Here is a 24,304-nt window from a genome sequence, read left to right as displayed (position 1 = left end):
ACTTGGCACCGGTGAGGCTGCACCTCGAACACTGTGTTCAGTTCTGGGCTCCTCACTACAAGACAGACACTGAGGTGCTGGAGACTGTCCAAAGAACTGCAATGAAACTGGTGAAGGGTCTGGAGAACAAGACCTATGAGGAACAGCTGAGGGAAGTGGGGCTGTTTAGCCTGCGGAAAAGGAGGCTCAGGAGAGAAATTATTGCTCTCTACAACTACCTGAAAGAAGTCTGTAGTGATAGGGGTGGTGGTCTCTTCTCCTCAGTAACAAGTGATAAGAGGAAATGTGCCACGGCACGTTTAAATTGGTTATTACAAAAGCTTTCTTCCCCTAAAAGGTTGTCAAGAGTTGGACCAGGCTGCCCAGGGAGTCACCATCCCTGGAGGTATTTAAAAGACATGTAGATGTGGCACTTAGTGACATGATTTAGTGGTGGACTTGGTAGTGTTGGGTTTAACAGTTGGACTCCATGACCTTCAAGGTCTTTTCCAACCAGAACAATTCTGTAATTCTGTAACATACCACACTGAGAAGGGAAAAGTGAGTTCTGAGAAGAGGCAGCTGGTGACCTCTGGAAGCAGCATGGCTTTTCCCTCAGTAATGGGAATGGCCACTTTATCAGCTCTGGTTTTCCTTTTGCAAAACAACTGCATGTTCCCCAAACTCAGTCTTTGCTGCAGAAATGACTTATTCACTTCTAGATTCACTAGAAGGGCTAAAAAGTGGGTTTGGGTGACAACTGTTGAGGGGAGAACATGCTTGCTTCCCACCTTGGGTTTTGCTGGGGTTTGGCTACATTTGCATGCCCTCTTCCCCATCCTCCTGGCCAAACATCATATTCCAGCTATCTCAGAGCCTTTTCTCTTCCTCCTCCACTGGAATGGGGCAGCTAGCACCTGGCCCTAGCTATATTTGCTTTACCCTCTTACATCTTCTGCTTCTTTTGTCAGCTGGACAGACTCTACAACACTTCTTTTTGCAAGTTAACAACATGAAGGACATGAGGTCCTCCTCCAGTGACTGGAGTACAAACAGGACTGACTCTAGCGTTTGCAGTGTCAAGCTGTAATACTCAGTACAGTGTCTCTAAACCCAGCTTTCTTCCTCAGGAGACTGGATTTACTGGGGCTTTTGGTAGTTGATCCTGTCTGATACTATCCAGTGCCCTCACACTGTTGGTCCAAAGGGGATAAGTCACTTGAAAAATATCACTGATTTTCTTCCTGCAGAATCTGTAAAATCAGCAATGAGCATGAAAGGTGTGTCTATTTCATGTGGATTTGTGTGGCTTAGTATATGAGAGTTGCTTACATGTATTGAGACTCCCAGAGAGAATCAGCAGAGGTAGGCAAAGTTACCATTGTTAATTTAAGAGGGCCAGGATTTACATGTTTGTTGTTTGGTTGTTGTTTTGGTTTTTTTTAATATGTCTAATTTCTTTAACTTTTCCCTCTTTCGGAAACATACCTGCTCTCTGAATTCCTGTGGGGACAGATAACTGAGAGGACTTGACTTACCAGCTGAAGTGTGATCAATTTATTTGTATCAGCACCTTGCAACACTTAAGGGTGGCAGCCTACCACAAATGAATAGCGACGTTTCACTTTCATTAGAGGGATGAACCACTCTTACCAATGTGAATGGCACTTGCTGCTCCTCTCCCACACTGCTCAGCACTGTAGGATCACTGCTGGTCTGTATTCTTGCAGTCTGGGCTGCTGTGAACAACCCAAATACTCAGACTCTGTAGTGCTTCACGCTCATGTCCAAGAGAACTGTTTATTATGTTTACATAGAGCATGAGCAGCGTGGAAAACACTGAAAATACTGCATCGGTGGTTTAGGGTTTGGACAGCATTGGAAATGGTGATGCAGCTGCTCACATCGTGTCTGAGGTATGCAATATGCCATGAGGAGCCAAAGCTTTGCGCATTCATTTGAGAAGTGCCCACCTCTGGCATATTCACTGCTTGCTCCTCTGGTGCCACAGTTACGCACTTAGCTGTCTGCTTTTCCTCCATTTCACTTGGAACTTGTAATTTTAGTACAAAAGCACAGGTTTTGAAACCAGTCCTGCTAATCCACGAGACTGCTCCCACTCCCTCTCCTCCCTCCTCCTCCCATCCCATCCCAACTCATCCCATCCCCCATGCTCCCACCAACACATACCTCCTTCCCCTCCCTTTCACCCCGGTCACACAGCAAATATCCTGATGCTGCAATTCCAAGCCATGTGTCCGCCCCAGCCTATGCGATCCAATGGTCTCTGACCAAGTCCCTTTGTTCAGAGGTTAATACAAAACACACAATAGGAAAAAAACAAAACAAAAGGAGCCAGACACAAGAGGGAGACACACTGCTGGGCTCTAGCTCTAGCCTCTCAGCTCTTCACCTAAGCTCCACAACAGCTAGGCTCTTGGGCTACCTCCTTTCACACTCAAGGCTGCAGGTCCCAAGGTTTCCAAGGTGCATAGGAAAAGGAAGAAAGGAAGTAAACTACAAGCCTGTTTCTGTTTTAGGTTCTCCCCATCCATATCCCTCAACCCAATGGCTGCTGGAGGATATTCTTGACTCCGACAGGTCTTTTCCCATCTTCCAGTGAGACCCTGCCTGGGGACCAGGTTCACTGTAAGTCATTGTTTCCTCTCTGGAACATGGGCAATGGGTTTTGCAGTGAGGGGAGGGAGTGGAGGACGTTGTGGGGGGATGACAGGCTTTTGTCTCGCAGCAGGTGGGGGGGACATGTCAGGGAAGGCGCGAGGAAAGAGCCAAAGGAAGCCGGTAAAGCTGGCCCTCTGCTTGGTATTTGTACTCAAGACTTCTTGGGGCAGCTTCAGTGTGCCAGTGCCGGCCTGTTGTCCAGTCACCTCTCGCAACCCTGCTGAGAAAAACCACGTGGCATGGTGCTTCCGGCTGCTTCATCCTCTGGCTGGCTGCCCTCATGCCCGCTGGAGATCTCCGAGTCGCAGTCAAGCGCCTCGTAGATGGTAGGCAGTGTGGTCTGCTGGCTGAGGCGCTTGCGCAGGCCCACAAGCAATGGCTGCGGCATGGAAGAGACGTCCACGTTGTTGCCAAGGTCAACCCAGGCTAGGCAAGGAAATTTGTTCATGTCCTTCATGGTATCAGTCAGCTCCTTCATGGTCGCCCGCGTCAGTCGGTTGCCATTGAGGGAAAGATGAGTGAGCTTGGGTAGTGCCCAGAGGAAGGGCAGCAGCAGGCGCACCATGTCATCATTCAGCTCGGTGAAGCTCAGGTCCACAGAGGTGAGGTGGTCCCCATTGTTCTGCAGGTAGTAGGCCATGCGGTGGACATCCCGCATGGTCAGGGGGATCCCTGACAAATCCATGGAGTCCTGGCTCACCTTCTTCTGTAGGCTGGTCTTCAGGCTAATGGTGGAAAGGGGGAGAGACAGAGAGATCATTAATGAGAACACTCTCATCCATCTCTCACCCAGGGGAGAGAGCACTTGGGACGGGGGGAACTCATTAAGAACATGGGCTAGAAAATTAAGCAAAGGTTTAATGGAGTTCATTGGAGAAACAGGTGCAAGGTTTGTACCATGCCTCAGGGCAGACTGTGTCCTGGGGCTTTCCTGTATATTCTCAGCACTTAACACATAAACTTTGGAGAACTGGCTAAACACAGGATGCTAAAGAGTCTCCCACTGGCACATTTCAATGGGCATGTATGCACATGTCCACATGCTCATGCATAGAAAGCAGAGATAACCAAGGCAAGCAAACTTTCAAGGTGCACTGGTCTGCACTGTGTGGGGGCTGTTTGTGCACCACCTCTCCAGGTAAATGCCAAAGTCTGTGGCAAATAGACTGTGCTGCAGGGCTACTGTAGAGGACAGCAGTGTTAACAGGCTGAGAAACGAGTATTTTATCAGGAAAACAATCTATAGGCAAACTGCACTCCAGGAGTGGATTTACTGTATGTCCCTTTAAAAGCCTTCCTAAACAGCACTTAGTCATTAAGCAGCACCAGTGGCTGCCTATTTGGGTCTCTGTGGTCAGCAAATCATCTGGGATCTGCTGCAGCTGTGAGGACATAGGAGTGCTAAAAGAAATCTAGAGAGAGGGGTTTAGCCATTTATTCTGTTGTCTGCCTGGCAAAGTCGAGTGAGGATGAGGTAGGTAAGATGTGCACAAGGCAAAGGTGTGCTATGGGGCTGTGTATGCAAGGGGAGTGGGATGTGGAGTTTTATGATGGACTGTGGGACTGTGAGAGTGCTGTGGAAAGTGGAAGCTGTGGAGCCATAGGAGCTGGTGGGGATACGCTGCAGGAGAACCTAATGTCTTGGTGTAAATGATTCTAGTTTTGCTCTCTTTTCAGGCAGATCTAGCTTTAAGGTTATGGGAGCCTCATTAGGACCTTCCATTAATCAGTGTCACTAATCATGTGCTCAGTGGGGTTTGTAAGTGCCTTGTTGAGCTTGGGAGGAGCAGGGTGGGTTAAGAATTAACCACCAATTTGAAGGTCCCCACTCTTCCTATCTGGCTCTCCGTAGTGTCCTGCACACCCGTGGCACAGCCAGTCCCTGAAAGCAATGGGTACACGGGGACATGCAATTTCCTCGGAGGAGGCTGCAGCACCGCAGGAGCTCCTGTGGCAGGTGAGAATGTCCCTACAAGCCCTAGTGTTGCCAGGCCCTGCTGTAGTTGTGAGAGGATGTGACAATGCTTCTATAGCTTTGCTTTACACATGCAGTTCATGGCATCCTGCAAATCTGAGTCCTTAATAATCCCCTATGAGCACGTCACGCAAGTGAGTAAATGTGCATCAGTGCAGGCAACAGCCCTTTGTGGACACATTCAACAGTGGCAAACCTGTAGCTGTGCTTCCTTGTAGGAGTGTGAGGTCAAAGACCTCGTGGCCTGTCCTGTCAATTCTCAAGCCAAAAAATACCTATCCTGGGTTCAGCAGCACTTTGTTCAAGCTGCTTCTGTATGCCCTTATGCTTCTCATAGGAATTCAGTGTGCAAGGCTCAGGCTGTATCTGCAAACTTGCATTTGAGTTAATGAGCTTTAATTGTAGAGAGGTAGTAACAATATGAAATAACTTACATTCAGGCCTAAAGGTTTAAAAGAGCCTTATACATTACTTACTAAATGTTTACACTTTACATAACCCAGACTACATCTCAGTAAATCACAGGAGGGGCAAGGGGAGCAGTGCTTGTCTGTGCTGTCCAGCAGAGACTGATATACTGGTGAAATATTAATCTGAAATCACACAAATTCGTTCTCCAAAGGGCCTTCATTTGGAGATGGTACTTGATACCTCTCCAGTATCAGGGCCCCAGAGACAGGATTGTGAAGAATATTACTGCAGCAGTGCAGTTCTCTTAGCTGCTGCCATAAGAGCAGGAGTTGTGAACTGTGCATACTGCAGTCTGGAAGGCACTAGACTAGCCTCCCTGTTCCTGCTACATCAAGGGATGCTTGATATCAGCCTAGGCTGCCTTGGAGCTGTATTTTGTCAACTCTCCTGGTAAATAAATGTGCGCTTTTTTGGTATAGTTTGTCACCAGGGACTAGCAGTGGTGTGGCACAGTCTACCACAAAAGAGGATTCAAACTGTATAAATTCTATCAGGGACTGTCCTCAGAGCTGGAGGTCTTCAGTCTCCCCTGGAACAATGTTATCCCTTTAGCTGTTCTAGGTGTTTTATCTGGGTGTTTGATGTGGAGTACTTCTAGCAAAACCAAACATCAAATGCACAGTGGAGATGTGCATTCATACTGGTGAGAGTAAGCAAGGAGAAATGAATCTTGATGTAAGCCTGACTGCACAGGGGATATAGTCCCCTCTATCCAGTAGGGGCTGGTGCAGAAGGTGAGATGGAAGCCTTCTCTTGCCTGTAGAGTAAGACTTTTTTGGAGGTCTGGGGGAATACAGGATAACAAGCATAGAGGCAAGCCTGCAATGACTTCAGTGCCTGTTTTGTGCAAACACAGCCTATGGCTCCTGGAATTTCTCTGCCCCAGTGCTGTCAACCATTGGCAGATCCTGGGTGGGGGGAGCACACAAAGGAGACATAAACATAGGGCTCCTCCAGCCCCAAGCCTTGTCTGAGTCTGTGCAAAGCCTCATCTAACCTTCCTATTGCAAAGCTGCAAGGAAAAAAGCGTTAGTGCTCCCAGTTTGATATGGGGATGGGAACCAGGCTGGAGTGGGGACCACTGGAGGGCACGTCTGAGCCAGCACCGCTCCCTCTGCCGGGCCTCAGCATTCAGGTGCCGGTTTTCGTGCTGCGTGTGCAGCAGCAGCTTTCTTAACAGGGGGCAAGTTTGAATGGCTCTCGGGGTCCCATTTTGAGTGACTTGGCTCTGAATGCAGACAGTGATACGTGAGGGGAAATGTCAGAAGGACAAAAGCAATGTGCTTGTCTGTCTCTGCCTGTTAAGCCTCCCCCTCCAGTTGGCTGCTATGCAGACACTGCAGTAGTAAGTCATGTATCATGCTCTGACCAGAGCAGGTACCTCTTGCTGCTCTCTCCAGCAAGAAGCCAATACTCCAGGGAGGCTTAAATCAAGCAGACAAATTATCTTCCCATAACTGATTCTCCAGACTGGACTGTTCCTGGCTGAATGTGCTTAAACCCTCCTGTCCTGTGCCAGAGCCCGCCCTCTCTCCTTTGCTGGCTCGTTTTTCTTTCCTTTCCTGTGCTTTTGCTGCTTCCTTTTGCCCTCATTGCTGTACCTGCCAGGGTGACTCTGGGCCTCCTGTCTCAGCACTGTAGGCTCCTTCTGTGTTTAAGTTATTCTCTTGCCTGTAAAAATGCCTCTTGTAGGGATGTGTCTGTAGAAGCCTCGTCCTGGTGAACATAGCCCCTAATCCTGCAGCCAGGCCCTCAGCTCTCTGGTAAGTGCTGAAGCATGAGATCTGATGCCCCATGCATGCTAGCTCTTCTCACCTCCTTGGTGGTTACGTGCAGCTCCAAGAGGTGCAGCTAAAAACTATCTCTAGGGCAGGGCACAGAATAGCTGCCGACTCATTCTCCTCTATTGCTTTAGAGGTAGATATATCTGCTGTCAGAAAAGGGACAGGGAGAAGTGGGTAGAAGCTTTACTCTGAATTATCTGTCACTTAGTATTTTTTTGGAGCTCTGTTAAGCTCTGTTTCTCAGGGGAGAAGGGAGGTGGGAGGGTGCACAACACAGGACACCAGTATCAGACACTTCTGCAGCAGCTAAGAGAATGCCAGGTTTACTTCCAGGGAAACGGATCCTCTATTATCCCCTAACTACTGCATGTGAAGTAGGCTTAAAGACTGCTTCAGCTGCAGAAGCTTTTTTTCCTGTGTGGGACAAGGTAGCTACTTAGGACATGGGTCTTGATGCCTATGGGACTTGTGGGCAGAGGACTGCAAAGTACTGGAGGCTGGATGCCAGCAACTTAATGCTACTGCAGCTGGTGCTGTGTGCAGATTTATAATTGTGGGGATTTGCATCTAACAAGGATCTGGACCCTGGCTGCAGGGAAGCAGACTGTGTTGTATTATCTGCAACAAGCTCAGAGAGGAAACAAACCCCCTGCTCCCTCAGATTCTGGAGAAATGGCTGCAAATGAGAAATTCTGTGAAACTTTAAGCAAGGATAATCAGCAACCTGCCCCCTCCTGCCTGCCTGCAGCTAGATGAAGCATCCACTGAGGGATAGTGCCTGCCCACCCTCCTGGTTGCAACCCTGGTCCAGCACTGCTGAGGGATGGGAGCCCTTCTTGGTGTACGTCTCCTTGTTTCTCTTGTGAAACAAGTTTTTTCTTGTGTTGTTCCCAACTCCCTTCTTGGGATCTGGTCTTTCTCCCACTGACAGGCCAGCAGCCTTCCTTTCACCCTTCCTTAGGTGCCAAGTCTACCGTTCAGCAGTCCCCAGGCTGCACCATGAGCCTGGCCGTGTAAGATCCACCCAGGACCAGCCCAGAGATCAAGGGTTCTGAGGGACCTGCACATGTCAGAATAAAGCTTGCTCTCCTTTGGTTGGAAACAGGAAAGGAATGAAACAATCTTGTGCCTCCATTGGCTTTTTTTCTGGGGTATAAATCTTCTCTCCACATAAGGATCAGTCATTGTTCCTTTCTCCTGGGAACTCAGCTAAAATAAGCAAATTCAGAGCTGTCTTGAGATGAAATAATGAGGAGACCTGAAATTAGTTGCTAGTCATTTGTTTCCAGGACCTGTCCTAAGGGACTTAACCCTTAGGCCCTCTTCCAAGTCCTTCTTTGAGTCCAGGAAGCTGAGGATTCGGCACTTGTATTTGTTTATTAGCACTGAATCCCTTCAATGGCTTGCTCATCAGCCAAATTCTTTGGTGGCTACAGGGAAGGGGTGTAACAGCTCCTGACCATTGCTCTGATGGGATTTGCCAAGCACTGCAGTGGCTGCTGCCTCTTTTTGGCTTTGTGGGATTTGGAAGAACATGTTCAGGCCAAGGATGTTCAGATTTATGGAGTCCCAGCCTCACTTCCTTGTCTCCATGCTGTGGTGGGATGCTAGGAGGAAATGTTGAGTCAGACTGGATTTCAGTAATGAGGGATGTCCAGAATTCCTTGCCTGTCTCTGGGGAATTACCAGCCCTCTCCTCCTCCTATTTTTGATTTGCCTCCAAATGTAGAATTTTCTGTTGCCAGAGACTGCCATCACTGAGAATCTCCATCTTCATTAACAGACACTGCCAGTAGTGGCTAATTAGCCATGAGTCTGGTATGTCTTGGCTGCAATTCCTTGCATAGAATCTAGTGACAGACATGTCTGGATGGCTCCTCTGCTTTGAGCAGTGATTTAGGGGATGGACTCTGGGCTTTTTAATCACCTACTTAGCATAATCTGCTTGCTTTGCTTCTCTGTGGCACAGGGTGCTGCTGTGCATGGTTAGCTTTAGCTGCTTCTAGTGAGACATGAAAAAGGAAAGTGAAGTCTCAAAAGCACTGACCTAGACTAACCCAGCCTGAGCTGGTGAGGCTGGGCCCAGCACCTCTGTGAAGATGGAGACAGTGCACATATAGGCCACCTCCATGAGCATTTCACGAGAAGGGACTTCCTCAATCACATCTCCATTCTTGCCCCCAAGCTCTTTTGATCAACTGTGGGAAATCCCTCACTGTGGAGAGCAGGGAGTGCAAAGGCAGCCTTTTTCCTACCACCCTCCCTCTGCAGTTGGGGTGGGACATGGGTACCTGTAGGTGTTGATACAGCTGAACACCTCTCTTCTTCCTTGCTCTGCTGTCATCTTCACTCTGTCCTTGAAGGTGTGTTCAAGAGAGCTGTGAACCCTTGGCCTCCCTCCTGCTGCCATGTGATCCATCCAAGACCTCTGGTTGTTTCTCCTCTTTTTTTAGGTCTGTCCTAGCAACACAGCAAATAATGCTGCCTCCTCACTGTAAATGTCTTATATTGGCCTATGTCTTTGTCAGATCTTCAACCGTGTAAAAGTCATGAAGGCACAAGGTCTCTGCTGATTCCTTTTAACTGCCATCTGCCCACCAGCCTCCACTGCTTCACTCATTGTCTCTCTTTCTGTCATATTGTCCTGCAGCTTCTGCTTGCCAGCATTGGACTTTCTCTTCTGACCTGTAACAGGGCAGTGTCAAGCTGCTGGATGACCCTTTCTACCATCTCCAACAGCCACTGCAGATGTACCTGTCTCTCAATGCTGCTGGGAACCCTGATCATGCATACTGTTTGGGACTGCACTGTAAGATGAGGGGACAGTTCCTGCCTTTCCATAACTTATTCACCAGCTCATCTCTGTCCAGATAACCTCTCTGTGAGCAGCAGTCTCTTGAAAACATTGTGTGGGGTAGTTCCTGTACTCCCATATGACTATTACCATGTGGTTTTAGTTTACTGACTGTATTCTCTAACTTGGCTTCCTATCTCTGAAGTAGGAATGATGGGGCCTGTTTACCCTGTTGCATAAGGGTGACATCAAGCTGTAGTTAATATTCATCTCATGCCATGTAAAGGCTGGGATTTAATCTGCCAGAGCTGTTATCTACAGCCCTGAGTGATGTTCTCAAGAAAAAAAAGATCCAAAGCCATTTAAAGCTATTTCCTTGCAGTCTTCTAGACACAACTGTTTTCATTGCATTTTAAAAGTGCATCTAATACCACAATGTCTGCACAATGTGCATTAATAATTGAGAAATGGAGCAATGAGCCCAGGAGGGATACTTGGTTCTCCACCCAGCTTTGGATTAGCCAAGCCAAGAATCACTCAGATGGGCAAAGTAAAATTGTGGTGAGACTTGTGAAACAGAAAGCCCAGATGCGTGCAGTTTGGGAGTTACTAAGTCCATACACACAGCTGCCTTTCCTTTTCCAGAACCAGTCACTGTGTGGAAAATCTGTTGGTTGTTTTCTGTGCCAGGAACATCCTGATTGTAAAGATCATCTTGTGTTTACTGTATATTCAGGTTTGATCCTTGCACTTAAGAAAGGAAGTAGTTACACTGAAGTAGCCAGCTCTGGGGATGAGGCAAGTGGAAGATCCATTGAGGTTCCCTGACATGACTTTTGCCAAGGCAGCTCAGTTGTAATCCACAGCTTGGTTGCAGTGCTAGGCTGTGATCCAGCTCTCCAAGCAAAGACTGTCTTCACTTGATACCCTTCCACTCTGAATTGCAGTCCAGTGTCTCTTGCCCTCAGAAAGTAATACACCTTCTGGGTCTAGCCCTGTTCTGGAGACAGATGGTGGCACTTGCACAAGCACGTACGGTTTTCCTTAATTTAGCTTTGCAGAAGGTCTCAACTTCTGAAAACAGAATTACCATAAAAAAAATCCTGCATCTGTCAAAATTCCCCAGAAGTGGTGCTGATAGCCTAGAAAGCTCATGTGTGTAGAGCAGCATTTCTTCATCCATTACTCTTTACACTATAAATGTCCATTTAATAAGGAAGTGAAGATGAATGTCCATTTAATAAGGAAGTGAAGATGGAGTTATACAACACTCTAGGATGAATTCTGCTCATTAAGTGTGAGTGATCTATACAACTGTAAAATGGTGCTAAAACTGAATTCCCAGGAGGATGTAAGTGACTGAAAACTGTGCAGCAAAGTTGTGCTGGTCCCTTCTGTGAAATCTGATCCTCCAGTTTCTCTGGTTTTAATTTTAAATCCCCCAAGATCTCACCTTCTCTTTTTGGTTAGGCAGCCAACCCAATAAGGTCAGCTGCAAGTGAGATGTTGCTGTTGGCTGGAAGCTGCAGACCTGAGACAGGATTTTGCAGCAAAGGAGAATTAAGCCCTTGCTTTCAGTATGGCAAGCTTTCTGGGCATCATCTGGGCAGCTGAAATAGTCTCTTTGGGTGACTGCACAGCTGGGACGCTGCTAACCCTTCACTGTACAAGGCAGACAGCTACTGCCAAGAACCCAGAGGCACAGATACAGAGAGCAAACTGCCTCCCAGCATCACCTTTGACAGTTTAAACAGGCAGAGAAAATAGACACAGCCTGGGCTGGATCTCTTCTACTGTTGCAGAGTTCACTGTGCTGCCATAAGCTTTCTCCTTCTATGTTTCTGTATAGACTCTGCTTCTGGCCTGTATATCAGAACAGGAGAGCTTGATGTACCTTATTATTTCTTCTTTATTAGTACATGGGTGGCTCAGGTTTCTACTTGCTGGATGCTTTGGGTCCCACTGAGAAGACATGGGGATGTAACTACAGTTAGTTTGCTTCTGACCTGCTGGTTTGCTATTTGGCAGTGGGGAGGAACATCTGGTGATCTGGTCCCAGTATTGCAGGTCCTTTTCATCTCCCATACCACATCTCCATAAGAGCCCAAATGTAATTAGAACCTGGCAGATGCTGGAAGCTCTCTTATTAATTATCTCCTGGGCCCATCTAACATGCTGCCAGAAAGCAGAAATCACATTTCAGAAGAGAACAAGGGGGTCCTCCATCAGCTCAGTGAAAGCCAGAAGCCAAAGCCCAGGGGACCACAAAAGCAAGAGGAAAATGAATTCAGTTCCTCAGTGTAGTCTCCATGTACTGACTCCTCCCTGTGGTCCCAAATGCCCACTAGATTTTAGAAATGCCATCAAAGTATTACTGCTACACCCATACTTTTTGCAGGACCTTGATGGCAGGAAGGGTGCAAGCCAGGGGCATGGGCTTCAGAGACAGACACTGTAGTAAAATATTCCCACTAGCAGATAGATGGAAGCAGAGTATTTGGATAAGGTTAAAACAGCCTGTCTGGACAAAAGCAGGTGCTTGCATCTCCGAATGAAGCAGCTATTTCTTGCCTTCCTGCTACTGACAACATCCATTTTCTTGCAGCAGCCTTGGGTATCAGCTCTGCAGGAACTTTTGCTGCAAGACAGCTCCTCTCCACTCTTAAAAGTAAAGCTCTGCTGTTTAATATTTAATCACAATTATTTTGTGCTTTATGTAACACTGTGCAGCTGAGCCTTACTGCCAGGCAGGGCTGCCCACTTTAGACCTATTATTTCCCTCCACTGCATATTGTCTTGCTGCCCTCTTTCTGCTTATGCTCACAGATGCTCTGTTTCTGGCCAATGCCCTGTACCTTTTGGCTTGACCCTTCTGTGTGGGATTTGGGCTCATGGGGTCCAGAGCTCGTTCTCTGGCCACAGACCTCCTCTCTGTGGTGTTAGTAAGTGATGAGTTTGCAGCACGCATTCCTCTGGACTGTGCAATCAGGGAACATCTCCAGTTGGACTCTCCATCCTGGAGTCCAACTGGAAGAGAGGTTTATTCTGCAAAGGGGAGTACATAGGCAGAGGGTTGAGTTAGCAGCAGCAGGGAGGAACTTCTGACTTTGAAAAACAGAAGGGGGCCGAGTTTCAGCACGGCATTGAGACAGCCACCCTCTACAGAGTTCTACGTATTTTCAGCGCTTCTTATCTTTAAGTCTCTCTATCTTGGACATGGATGGGGTTGAGGTCTGATCTACTGTCTATATCCTGCATCTCTAGTGCTCTGTAGGATCCCATAGGGAAAATGTCATCTGAGTGGATCTGGAAAAGGACTCTCTCATCTCTGGTCCCTTGGTCTTGTTCTGTGCTGTGGTTCCCACCTGCAAACCAGCATGAACACTCCTGCCCTGTGGAGTGCTGGGATTGAGAGCATTGAAACTCACAGTGGTAAAATGGGGCTACAGGTATGAATGGCAGATAGCCATTCATATCACACACATGATATTAGGGATTTTATTCCTTAAGATGCACTGGGGAGCTGCCTCTGAGTCAGAATGAAAGGTATGATGGGGCAGTTCCATGGGGGATTTTAAGTTGCTGGTACACGCATCAAAGACTGACAGTCTCAGAAAAGCCCAAGGCCATTCTTGGAGTGCTTCCAATTTTGCACTTTTTTTATCCAGTCCTGCATTTATTCCTGAGAAGCTAGTGGGACTGACATGACCTCTTTTCTTAGTAATTTGTCTGTCTTTTCTTCAGCAGTGGTGACCTGTGTCACCAGAACAGGCTTTGCTTGAAGAAAATTAGGAAAGAAGGGGTGGATTTAAAAGAAGTAGGGATTGCTCTTTATCTGGTTAGAAAAATCCATCAAGTTGCAAGGAGAGAAGTGTGGGTGTCTTGATATGTTTGTAGTAGTGGAAAGCAGTTGCCAGCCAGTAGCTGTCAGTGGCCATTGTACTTTGAGTTGGGTTCCCCGTACTTGAGGTTCTACACCATCTCGGGTCCTTCTAGTCCTGGCAGAGAAATGCAAGGTAAGTAAAGATGGTCACCTCTCTGCCAGCCACCCCACAGTGGGGTGATCAGCTTGTGGTAGTGCCTTTTAATGGGAGATCTTCCCTACAGGCTGGGAAGTTTTGCTGGGATAAACAAGGACAAAGTGGGATGCAGAGCTGGGGGCCAAACACCCTGCAAGCCCTGCCAGGAAGGTTGTCTGCACTTTGCAGTCAATGAGATTGATTTTGATGCACTTGGGAGAGGTTGAAGAACTGTAAGACTATATAAAAAGGAGTAAATAGCAAGCCAGGCCAAGGAGAGGGGTGTTGGTTCTGACCCTGTGCTGCTTGCCTGAGGCTTTCTAAGAAACTCAGCAGTGGCTGCCATGCAGGTTTTCAGCCCTACCTTTCTCTGAGAAGGCCAGTGGCATCCCAGTGGCAGACTGGGATGGTGCTGGGCTTCAGCAGTTTCTCCTGGCAGATCCCCCTCCGTGCCCATCCACAGTATCCCTGCCATGCTGCTTACCACACTTGGGACTTCCTTCGGGGCATGCCGTGCCGGTGCCATTTCGAGTGGGGGGTTAGGTGGTAAATCAGCTGCCTGCAGATCCTGTCTGAGGATTTCCAGGGGTCATATTCCTGAAAGCAAAGGGACAGCTTAGACTCTGTGTGCACCACAGAAGAAGAGGAGGCAAGGGGGAAAACAGAGGAAGATGGGAAAGGAGCAGAGGTGGTAGTGGAGCAGGTGTATGTATATAAGGGAGGAGATGAAGAGAAAGGATGAAAGAGGAGTGGAGAGAAGGCCTGAGGTGCCTCTGCTACATGCCAACTCCTCCTGAGGTGGGGAGGAGCAGCAAGAGCTGTGCACTGCCAGGAAGGACCCCAGCCCATCCAAATATGTCCTTGCCCAAAGTGGGGCTACACTTTCACAGCCTACCCAGGAGCAAGTGCAGCTCAGAAGAGGGGTTATTTTCTAGAGCTGTGGCAGGGAGTCTCACTCTAGGCCAGGCAACACCCAGGGGGGCAGAGGTGGCTGACAGTGTGAGGGGCTCTGTGCAGGGACCCCCTACACCGTTTCTCCAGAAGACCTCCACTGCTGTTGAAAGCCTAGTGCAGGGACAGCAGGGGTGTCTCAGCTCCTCACTGCTGTATCCTCAGCAGCACTTGTCCCCAGCTGTGCAGACAAGCTGCCAACAATGTGGTACAGGACTCTGCTAAATTACTCTTAATGACCCTTGTTGCCACGCTTCCCAAACTCTCACTACAAACTGTCTTTGGACTGACTTATCTGTTACCCTGATATGGAAAGTTTAGCATTCAGCACCTTGCCCTGTTTCTGAGGTGTTGCTTGCTGGGAGAGATGTGCCCTGGGATATCCCTGCTCCACCTGCAGCAGCACCCTGACTTTGTTCCCCCCTATGTTCCAGCTGGGAGATAGCAGGACAAGGGATCAGTGAGTACCCCATACTCCATCTTACATCCTTGTGTTCATTCTGCTCCTGGAGGTTTGAGTTTGGGCGCTTCCTAATGCCAGCAGTTTCCTCCAGCCCCTGCAGTAGTAACTCCTCAGAAAAAGATGGCACCAAGATGATTGATACCTTCCTGAGTTTATTTTTGCATGTATTCTCTATTGCCATGACTTTGAACAGCACCTCTCTTCCTCTGGTGAAGCAGAATGGCAAATGGCAGCTGCTGAAGGCTGGGAATTCTGCCCTCTTTATCATATTTTCCAAATGCTGGCAAACACCTGCATTCCCATTCCTCAGCCCTCCAGCTGTTGTGCAACATGTGCATTTAGGGATTTGGTAGGTAAACACATAGTAAAGCTGTAGGGGAATATGCTAATTCATTCTTTATGGCAAGTGGTTACAGTGCTGTGCCGTGGGCCAGCGGCTGCACTGTGGCTTTCCTCAGCAGTCACTGAATCAGCTCAACTCTCCAGGGATGCGCTGCCAGCATGTGGCTGTTGTGCTGTGCCAACTGGAGAGGGATCCCAGCCTAAGTGCTCTGCTGAGTGCTCCTTCATCCCTGTCACAGGTCCCCTAGGAACCCCACAAGGACTGGCCCATGCCCTTGTGTTAGGTGCCTTGTCTTAGGCTACTACAATGCTGGCAAGACTGCAAGTGGCACCCTGCTGTCACCAAAACAACAAACCTTTCCAAGTGGGTGCACGTGCACGGCAGGCTTCAGCGCAGAAGCTGGCACAATGCTCTGCAAGCATTTGTTGGCTCACAGCTGAGAATTACCCTCCTGTTCTTTCCCATGTCCTCATTGATTTAATTTCCACTGACAGACTGGGAATTGCACTCAGCCTGCTTGCCTGTAATGCATTTACACCCACCAGATGCTCAGCCAGGGTCAGAGAGAGGGGACATGGACTGCTGGTGTTTGTGCTGGTGCTGTAGGGTACTTACTGAGTGTCTCCAGCCCTCCTGTTGATTTTGAGGGTCAGCTCAGGTATTCAACATTTTCCTTAAGATTGGGGAAAATCTTATCTATATAATGGTACATTTGTCACATAATACATGGAAAATAGAGGAGGAGAAGTATATGCAGGTAGGTAAGAACTGTAGTGTGTTATTTGCTAGGTACCTGTGTAAGGTCATGTTCCCTCGTGCTGCCTCCCCTGAAGGGCTCTGCACAGTATGAGGTTGGAGATGGTCTGGTACAACAGCTGGAGGTGAGGTCAAGTGAAGTATGATTAAGAGGTGCTGCTGGAACCCACCCCCTTCCTTTTTAGATGCTTATAAAATTTGCACTAAAACTACACTTTAAAAGATCTTATTCAGGCTGCATCACAGCCCAGTTATGAGAATTGAACTTTGCCTAAATGTACTTTGTCTACTGACACCTGACAGGTTAATTGTTATGAGAGCCTCAGGAGATGACAGAACAAGGTTAGAAGTGCCAGTAATCTACAGCAAGCATCCAATGTATTCCCTAGGGCCCTGCTGTTTGCTCTGAGCTTTGTGTAAGTAATATCTCTTTGAATAAAGAAATTCACTCTATTGCTCTCCTTATAAAGCAAACATGACACTTGCCAAGTCTGATGAGTAAATGGGTGTATTGCAAATCCAAGTGTTTGTGGTGGCAAAGAGTAACAGAAGTTACTGGTGTTACAAAACAAAATTGGTTAACAAAAAGATACTGGTACTGCAGTGGGACTGTGTATCCGTGATGTTTGTCTACACCCAGCCCTACCTCTGTTCTCCTCAGTCTCTGAAGGAATGTGCCGAAGCAGTGCAGGGATACTGTGCACTAATACATTTGCTTGTTGGACCCTGAGTTGTAATGTATTCCTACAGCACTGCTGTTAGGGATCTGGAAGGTTATAGCAGGGAGGTAATGCTGGGCAAGGGCAGTTACATATAGCAAAGGGCCTGGCAAGAGAGAGGTTCTTCTCCTGCAGAGGTACCAGTCTGGGCAGAGGTGCACAGAGATCTCTGTTCCTCTCTGCAGCCCCCTAAGCCCCCCCTATAAGCTAGCTGCTTGGAACCTCTGCTGTGTCCCAGTCAATATGGCACCACTATCCACCCCATACATTTTTATCTGGCCTGTACCCTGTCATCAAGTTTACTATTGGCACAAAAATAGTGATTTCTGTGCACATAACCACCCCTTCCTTCAGTTGTGTTCATGTTCTGAGGTAGTTTTAACTCATTTCTACGGAAACATATATCACAGTCTATGCTGTATCTATATGTAATCTATATGCTACCACTCCAAGGGCATACACTGGCTGGTTCTGAAAGACTACAGAGCACTACCCATCACCCACCACTGTATTAGGGCTCTCTTTGCATCAGTGCTATGTTGCAAAGTATTCACTGGGCTGGGGCAAGGGTTCACCTTTTTGGGACACTGCAGATCTCTAGCGAGGCTCATCAGCAAATCGTGGGAGATGGGATCCACCAAATTGAGGAAAGTTGCGTTTTTGTAGAGCACTTCATTGAGAAATGTTCCTTCCAGTCCCAGGTCCTACAGGAAAAACAGTCAGTCAGATACATGGGCTTCCTTGAAGCTATAATCATGAGGTGTTTTGAAACCAGAAAGTAAATGTGATGAGGTGCCAGCTGGTTGTTCAATGCAGGAAACTATCCAACAAAGGTGAAGCAGCTGTGTCTGACTCAGCATCACTGTGATGGGGAATGTGGACAGCCAAAGAGCTGAATGAGATGGAGTGTTAAGTTCAGCTAGTCAGCCTATGGACTGAGCACCTTGTTTTCACTTACCATAGGAAGGTGAGAGTGGTATCATTCCCAGGCTGGCTGGAGCCCAGAGAGAATTAGCTCCAGAGAAGCTCACGGCTTTGTCAGCCTGTATGTGTGAATCTGCTGAAGAAGCTGTGCAGGAAGGCTCGCTCTAAAAATGCCTCTCCAATCTCAGCTTTCCAGGAAGAATCAAACCTTTCTCAGGTATTTAGATGTTGCCATATGCCCTGGTCATGGCTGGCAGAGCAGAAGTCCTTCCTGCCCATCAATATGAGTTTAGCTGTCCTTTGAATTTCTCACTAAGTGCTAACACTGCCAGTATTGCCTTTTGGGTGTAATGGTAAATTTATAGGTAACTCTACCATGACAGTCATGGAGAGTCCTCTTCTTGTCTTTCACAGAGTGAGCTGGGGGAATATCTGTAGTCCATGCAACTAACCTGCATGGACTTCGAGTACGAGGCACCTTTGGACTCGCTGGAAGAACCCTCAGCATCCTTGGGAACAAAAAAGCCTCTGAGGGGAATCAGATGGGTGATACTGCAGAGAACTAAGCTGTTTCTTCCTAACGGAAAGCTAAGATCTAAGACATGGCACGGTTACTTCCAATCAGGAGATGCCACACAGGGCTGTGAAAATAAAAAAGGGCATCCGGTAAAGAGAGACCACACACACTGAAAATACCTCAAGGACAGAAAAAGAATAACCCAGGATTAGGAATGTAGAACAAAGGAGCTCCCTAATAGGGACAGTGGTGAATTAGATTCAATTGACAAGGAAGGCTCAGCTGAGGAATGAAACAAGTCCTATGCACATTCTGTATGCTGCTGCCAGGAGAAATGAATAAGCAAATGGGTGCCCCATATGTTCGCGCTGCTCCACGGAATGTGTGCACCACCAGTGAAAGGTGCTGTGAGAGCTCAGGGAAAAAAGGGAAGAAGAGAGACAGAAAAAAACCAGCTGGGTGTACACACATCCATCAGCAGCAGGGACAGAGCCATAGCTAGCAGAGGTGTGGGATCTTAACCCTAAGCAGCAATTACAGCCAGTGTTGTACCTACTCTCTCCTGCCTGGATTGAGCAGAGAGCACAGTACAGGAGAGACCCTGGCTACAGATCTAGTGGAGAAAGGGATGATAAATCAAATGCTTTACAGCCCTGTTACTGTGTGTACACAGATGACACCCATAAGCAAGCAAGGAACCCAAGCAGTGGATCAGTCCCGAAAGACAGCCAGCCAGACACAGCTGGATGTGGGCCAGGAGCATACCAAGGCACCATGCCAATGTCTCCCTTAACCATAAGGCTTCAGGGAAATGGAGCCTCCTACGCCAAGTGTAATATGCGCAGATGAAGCAAGCTGCCGAGTGGATGGCATGGCTGGGCATGCAGCAGTGGATGTCAGAGCAGTAATTAAACTCCCCCAGTTGGAGCTATACTATTAAGATGAATTTGCATTCCCATTATAAATCCTGCCTGCAAGGGCTTTATATGTAATATAGCTGTAAATATTCACTTCATGTTGATAGTCCATAAATTCTTAGCCCTGGGATGTTTTCTGGTTCATTTTACTTACTTCCCTCCCTCCTTCCCTCTATCATTTCTTGGAAAATTTTAAACCACATAAAGGATGGCTGCAGACAGCAGAATATTGTAAGTCTTGCCAGATCAGTTTGCTTAGTGCTGTTATCTTAAAAATTATACTTGGCCATTGTCTGGGTGCAGGGATATTGGATTGTACCAGACTTTGTACTGGTGTAAATCCATTGTCTCCCCTGGCTTCAGCTCAGTGATGTCCATTTAGACCAGCAGAAATCCGGGCTGCCTTTTGCAAGTGGTTATTTCTGAGACTGGTAAGGTGATGTGCAGTGAGTTGTCCAAGCGTTCCTGTACAAAGGAAGTGTACCTGAGTGTATACCTATGGTCTGTGGTTATTCTCAGTGCAGTCCTCTAAAATGGTGGGACCTTGCATCTGTGTTAGTGGATCTGCTTCTGCCTGGCTTGCTTTACCTTATTACACCCTCCTCACATCCTAGAGCAGTCCACAGCCCTTTGGGGTCTGCAGACACAGGTCAAAACCCACTAGCAGATACAATTACACCCTGCAGGGTACATCTGCAGGGCTGGACAAGGTCTCTCTCTGCTGGGAGCAGCAGGCTGCCTGCAGCAGGAGGCACACACCAGCAGCCCGTGAGCTCTGGTCTGGCTGAGCATGCCTGCAGAGCAACCTGAGGAGGCTGTGATTCTGGTCTCACCATTGCTCTGCCTTCTCTGGGGTGTCTGTACCCTGCCCAAGGCACATGGTGAGGTATGGTGTTAAATATCACTGTCCACTAAACAAGGTATCTCTTTCTTTTTACAGGTTACAAACAGACTCTTACCTGGGACACATTAATCCGCGACTCCTTAGAGCATCTTACTGCCAAGGTAGGCCAGTCTGTGTAAGGAAGGACATGCTTGGGGACCAAGCTAAGGAATGAATTTAGCTGGGGAACGAGGTAAATTTGTAAATGGGAAAAAAGGCTGATCGTAGTACCCTCTAAGCTGATGCTGGACATATGAAGAGGACTGTTCTGGTTACTTGACCCCAGACTGGCTGACAGTTGTGTTTAGTTGTTGAAGGTTGTGGTGTGTATTAGTGGTGTAGCTTTGTGCCTCTGAAATATCTGAGCACACAATGAACCAGTGTCTTTGGGGCAGTGTTGGATGGATTCCCATCTCACTGTGTTGTGACTACAGGATACAAGTCTCACTGCTCCGTCATGAGCAGATGAACAGAGGGTCACTGTTCCAACATGGGCAGGCAGAGATGGGGACCAGGAATAACAAGAGGAACTGGAAAGGCAGTGGACAAAATCTGATGTTCAGGACATGATGATTCTCAGTGCAGATGCGCTGAGTGTTTAACTGGTCCTGAAAGGAGGGCTTAGAAATGACCCTCCATGCCAGATGGCCCTGTGACTTAGCATTCAAACCCTGGCTGTTCACAATTGGATCTTCTGGAGACCTCCAAGGCCTGTGGAGGATTTCAGTGCTTCAGTCTCAAGGAGAGGTGCTGAGCACTATAGAAAATAACATTCTGTAGTTCTGGCCTCATGCATACTCTACAAAAGTCTGTTCATGTTACATTGCTGCATTCATGAAGTGAGTGGTTGCCTCTCTCTTCAGAAGCTTCTTGTAATGGTGCCTCTCCAAACTGCCTTTGAAATGTTATTCCACCTTTTTCTGCCACCCCGGTACAGGCTTTATCTGTCTACATGTATGGCAAGAACAGAGTTGAGCTGGTGGCAATCCTCATGTGAATGCTAAGGCAGTGAACAGGAAAAGTAGAGATATAGGTTTTGGTCCTGTAAGTTCTTACTTCTAAATGTGCAACCTGCTTGGGAACACTGACCACCATTGTTGGATGTGTTGCAAAGCCCAGGATGTTCAGAGCAGGGAGGGCTGCTAATGCAGCTCCCTGCAGCCGGTAATATGGCTGCAAGCATCCCAGCAAGCCAGTCCTGCTTCAGTACACTCCCCGAGTAGCCCAAAGATTACTTGCCACTATGGTGAGAAACTGAGTATGTTCCCAAGATTATGTAGGTCATTATCTAACAAAGATGAAAGTTAAGAACTGATGGTGGTTTATGTCCAAATCAGAGGGAGGATTCATCCCCTGTGTTACTGACTGCAGAGTTGCCTGCAGCTGGGGGAGCTGAGTTTGCCTGGAAAGTGGTGGTAGCACTGAGCGATGGAGTAGATGGCTCTGTTCCAGCAGCAGGGCTCTGTCCTCAGCAGCAGTTTGGCACCACACTGTCTGCACACTGGCTTTTCTGTTCCTGAATAGTAGCAGACAGAAAAAAGCTTCCACTGATACACTGACCCCTTTACCTCTCCTCTCCGTGAAGACTGCCACAGAGGTCCTCTTCCTCTCCAAACCCATTTTGGGCTCTCCCAAAAAACAGATCTCGGCCAGCCTGGCTGGCTGGACACAATGGGATGTGGTGGCAGCGGGATGGCATTGGCTTTTCTCCGGAGGACATCAATCCCGAGCGCACCCAGCGACTTGCACTGAGGGGTGTGGATGGGCACAGCTGAGGCTTGGACCCCCCTTTTCCTGCCAGCAGCCGAATCCTCCAGCCCCTCCGCCCGGACAGGGAGCCGGGCTGGGGGCCGGGTGGGTGTCGCCTCCGGCAGCCGCTTCTGCCTGCTGCGGCGGGCACCTAGCGAGGCAGCTCCCGCACCGCCGGGGCGAGGAGCGGAGAAAGGCAGCACAAAGAGCCCGCCCCGCCCCGCCGAGGGGAGCTGCAAACCCCACACTGCCGAGGAGGGGAGCTTGTAAACCCCGGCTCCCCTCCCCGCTATGCAGACCCCGGCCCGGCCGGCACCGCCCGCGCCGCGCACAGCCCTTTGTTGCCCGCCCTGCCCCGGAGGTGGCGGCCGGGGCCCCTCATCGCTCTCAGCATTTACCTTGCGAAGCAGCCTGAGGATGTGCACGGCGTGCTCCCGCTTGTGCTCCCGGATGGTGGCCTGGATCTCCCGCAGCCACCCTACCCGCCGCACGTAGGGCGCCGGCGAGGCTTTCCGCAGCACCCCGGGCAGCTTCTGTGGATGGAGGAGCAGGGAGGAGAGGTGGAAGTCGCCCCGGCCGCCCTCTAGCCTGCCGGCGCAGGGCTCCTCGGTGCTCTCCTCTTCCAGGCTGCTCTGCCGGCTGAGGCGGGAGCCCATGGCCGCGTTCCGACCGCGATGCCGTCGTGCTTCGGGCCAGGCGGGTACGGGGCTGTGGGCCGGGGGAGGTGCCGGGGGAGGCGGGGGGTCTGGGCGGCTCCGCCCCGGCTCCCCGTGCTCCCCGCTGGTAGTCCCCGGCACTCCCGGAGCAGCAACGCCCAAGGGGTATTTTATTTGCTCGGGTCCCAGCCCCAGCACCCGCCTCCCCAGCGGCTGGGCAGCCCTCGCTGCCTCTTCTCCCTAAGGCTCCTCCAGTGCCGGGAAACGCTCGGTGGGAAAGACAAGGAGAGAAGCGGATGCTGCCGGGAGCGCCCCTTGCATCCAGGCATTTTGGGGAGTTTTGGTTTGTTTTTTTTTCCCCTAGGCAAACTCGTTGAATGCTGCAAAAGGTTGTCAAGATTAATAGTGGTTCAAAACACGCCATCTGTCTAGGACTTCTTCTGCGGGCTATGTTTTCTCTTGGTCTGCTGTTGGACCCAGAGGAGGTGGTTTTTAACAAAGTGGCAGGAATTTTGCCCACCACCCGTTGTCTCCAAGTGGTAGTATGATGCTGGCACTATTCCTTACCTGCTGTGGGTAAAAGTGTTTTCCTCTTATGCATTCTTCCCTCCTCCAGCAGTGCACAGCAAGTTTAAAATCACTGCCATGCGACAGGGTGGTAAAATACAACGCTCGAATTCCACCTCAAACTACTGAGGTTTTGCAGGCAACTGAGTCGTGGTGGCTCAGCCTGACCTACTCTGGAGCTGGAGCCATAGGTGCCCATGATGGACTGTAAGTCCTGCACACAGAGGAGGAGTGTGTGATAGCTGTAATGTGAGGGCACACAGCTATGGAAACAACCTGAAGTTCTTACTGCCTTGTGCATCCCTTAAACAAGTAGCATCTGATGCATATGCAGTAGAATCTGTTCTTGTGGTCATTGGGTCTTCACTTTGGGGGAATGGGGGTGGCTGTGGCTTTTTGCTGTACAGAGCCAGCAAGGTTCATTTTCTTTCTCAGAAGTCCTCAGCCGTGAATGGGGCTGGAGACGTGTGTGTTCTGCATCATTGCAGCCTCTTTCATATGCGCTATGGGTGACCTCAGTCTGGCTTGAAGAGTCAGGGACAAAATGGGGCTGGACTCTAACAGCAGCCTGGCCAACGCATCAGTTTTGTCACAGCATTTACGCGGGTCTCTAATCCTGACAGCCGAAATCCTGACAGCCCAAATCCTGACAGCCCTTCTTAGTGTTTTACTCAATGTTTGGTCAGACCTGCTCTATCTAAGAACCTGCAAGAGAGAAATCAGCGTGACAGATGCTGAGATATCACTGAGCCTGACTCAGGCTAATTCCATTTGGAGGGAGTAGATGCTGAGTAAGGATTTAAGGATCTGGTCAGAGAGCTTCGAAAGAGGCTGGGTCAAGAGAAAATCACTTGTTTGGGGTGCAGCATTATGGCTGCAGGAGTGTCACTGGGAGCAAAGGGAAGGACAATAACTGGCTGGAGCGATGGGTAAAGGTGTCAGCGGAGGCAACTAGACAGGCTGCCTTAGGTTTGTGCTTCTGCCTGCTCTGTTCTGCGAGTGCTGCTGAAGGGAGAAGCGGCAACAGCAAGGTTTGTAACCAAAGGGTCGGTTTAATAGCTGAATGGCTTTGTATGGCTAATTGTCTCATACCTTATCTCCAAGAGTCAGGAGAAGGAAACATAATCTGCAGTTTACACGTAGGCAAGGATGAGC

General features: G+C 48.9%; 2 protein-coding genes across 4 annotated transcripts in view; one reads left to right on the top strand and one right to left on the bottom strand.

The window, feature by feature from the left end:
* Positions 1–1,521: 1,521 nt before the first annotated feature.
* On the bottom strand, positions 1,522–22,913 carry LRRC75B (leucine rich repeat containing 75B). Its single transcript, XM_057411410.1, has 4 exons — positions 22,325–22,913; positions 17,512–17,640; positions 14,189–14,301; positions 1,522–3,386 (listed from the first exon to the last, which is right to left on the bottom strand). The coding sequence occupies exons 1-4, from the start codon at positions 22,580–22,582 to the stop codon at positions 2,864–2,866; spliced, it is 1,023 nt and encodes a 340-aa protein (XP_057267393.1). The 5' UTR covers positions 22,583–22,913; the 3' UTR covers positions 1,522–2,863.
* The window catches only part of GGT1 (gamma-glutamyltransferase 1), a 61,751-nt gene continuing 39,959 nt past the window's right edge, over positions 2,513–24,304 (top strand). For 2 of the 3 annotated variants that reach the window (XM_057411405.1, XM_057411404.1), the window contains exons 1-3: positions 2,513–2,628; positions 4,514–4,618; positions 20,235–20,299. The gene's annotated coding sequence lies outside the window, so the exon portion shown is untranslated. Of the gene's footprint in view, positions 2,629–4,513; positions 4,619–6,726; positions 6,871–20,234; positions 20,300–24,304 lie in introns of those variants that run through there. The other variant, XM_057411407.1, reaches the window with a different exon arrangement.

This window comes from Pezoporus wallicus, unplaced genomic scaffold (genome assembly GCF_028554395.1).
Source record: "Pezoporus wallicus isolate ANWC-B61680 ecotype Strahan unplaced genomic scaffold, APGP_CSIRO_Pwel_v1 contig_6401, whole genome shotgun sequence".
Lineage (NCBI taxonomy): Eukaryota > Metazoa > Chordata > Aves > Psittaciformes > Psittacidae > Pezoporus > Pezoporus wallicus.
This window is presented reverse-complemented; position numbering and strand designations above follow the sequence as displayed.

What these genes read in the sequence shown, in the direction of transcription:
- LRRC75B (XM_057411410.1), bottom strand. Translation starts at nt 22,582, where the DNA reads ATGGGCTCCCGCCTCAGCCGGCAGAGCAGCCTGGAAGAGGAGAGCACC. An exon ending in TCCTCAGGCTGCTTCGCAAG is followed by an intron (nt 17,641 to 22,324) that starts GTAAATGCTGAG and finishes TTTTTCCTGTAG; the next exon opens with GACCTGGGACTGGAAGGAAC. An exon ending in ATCTGCAGTGTCCCAAAAAG is followed by an intron (nt 14,302 to 17,511) that starts GTGAACCCTTGC and finishes CTTTGCTTTCAG; the next exon opens with GAATATGACCCCTGGAAATC.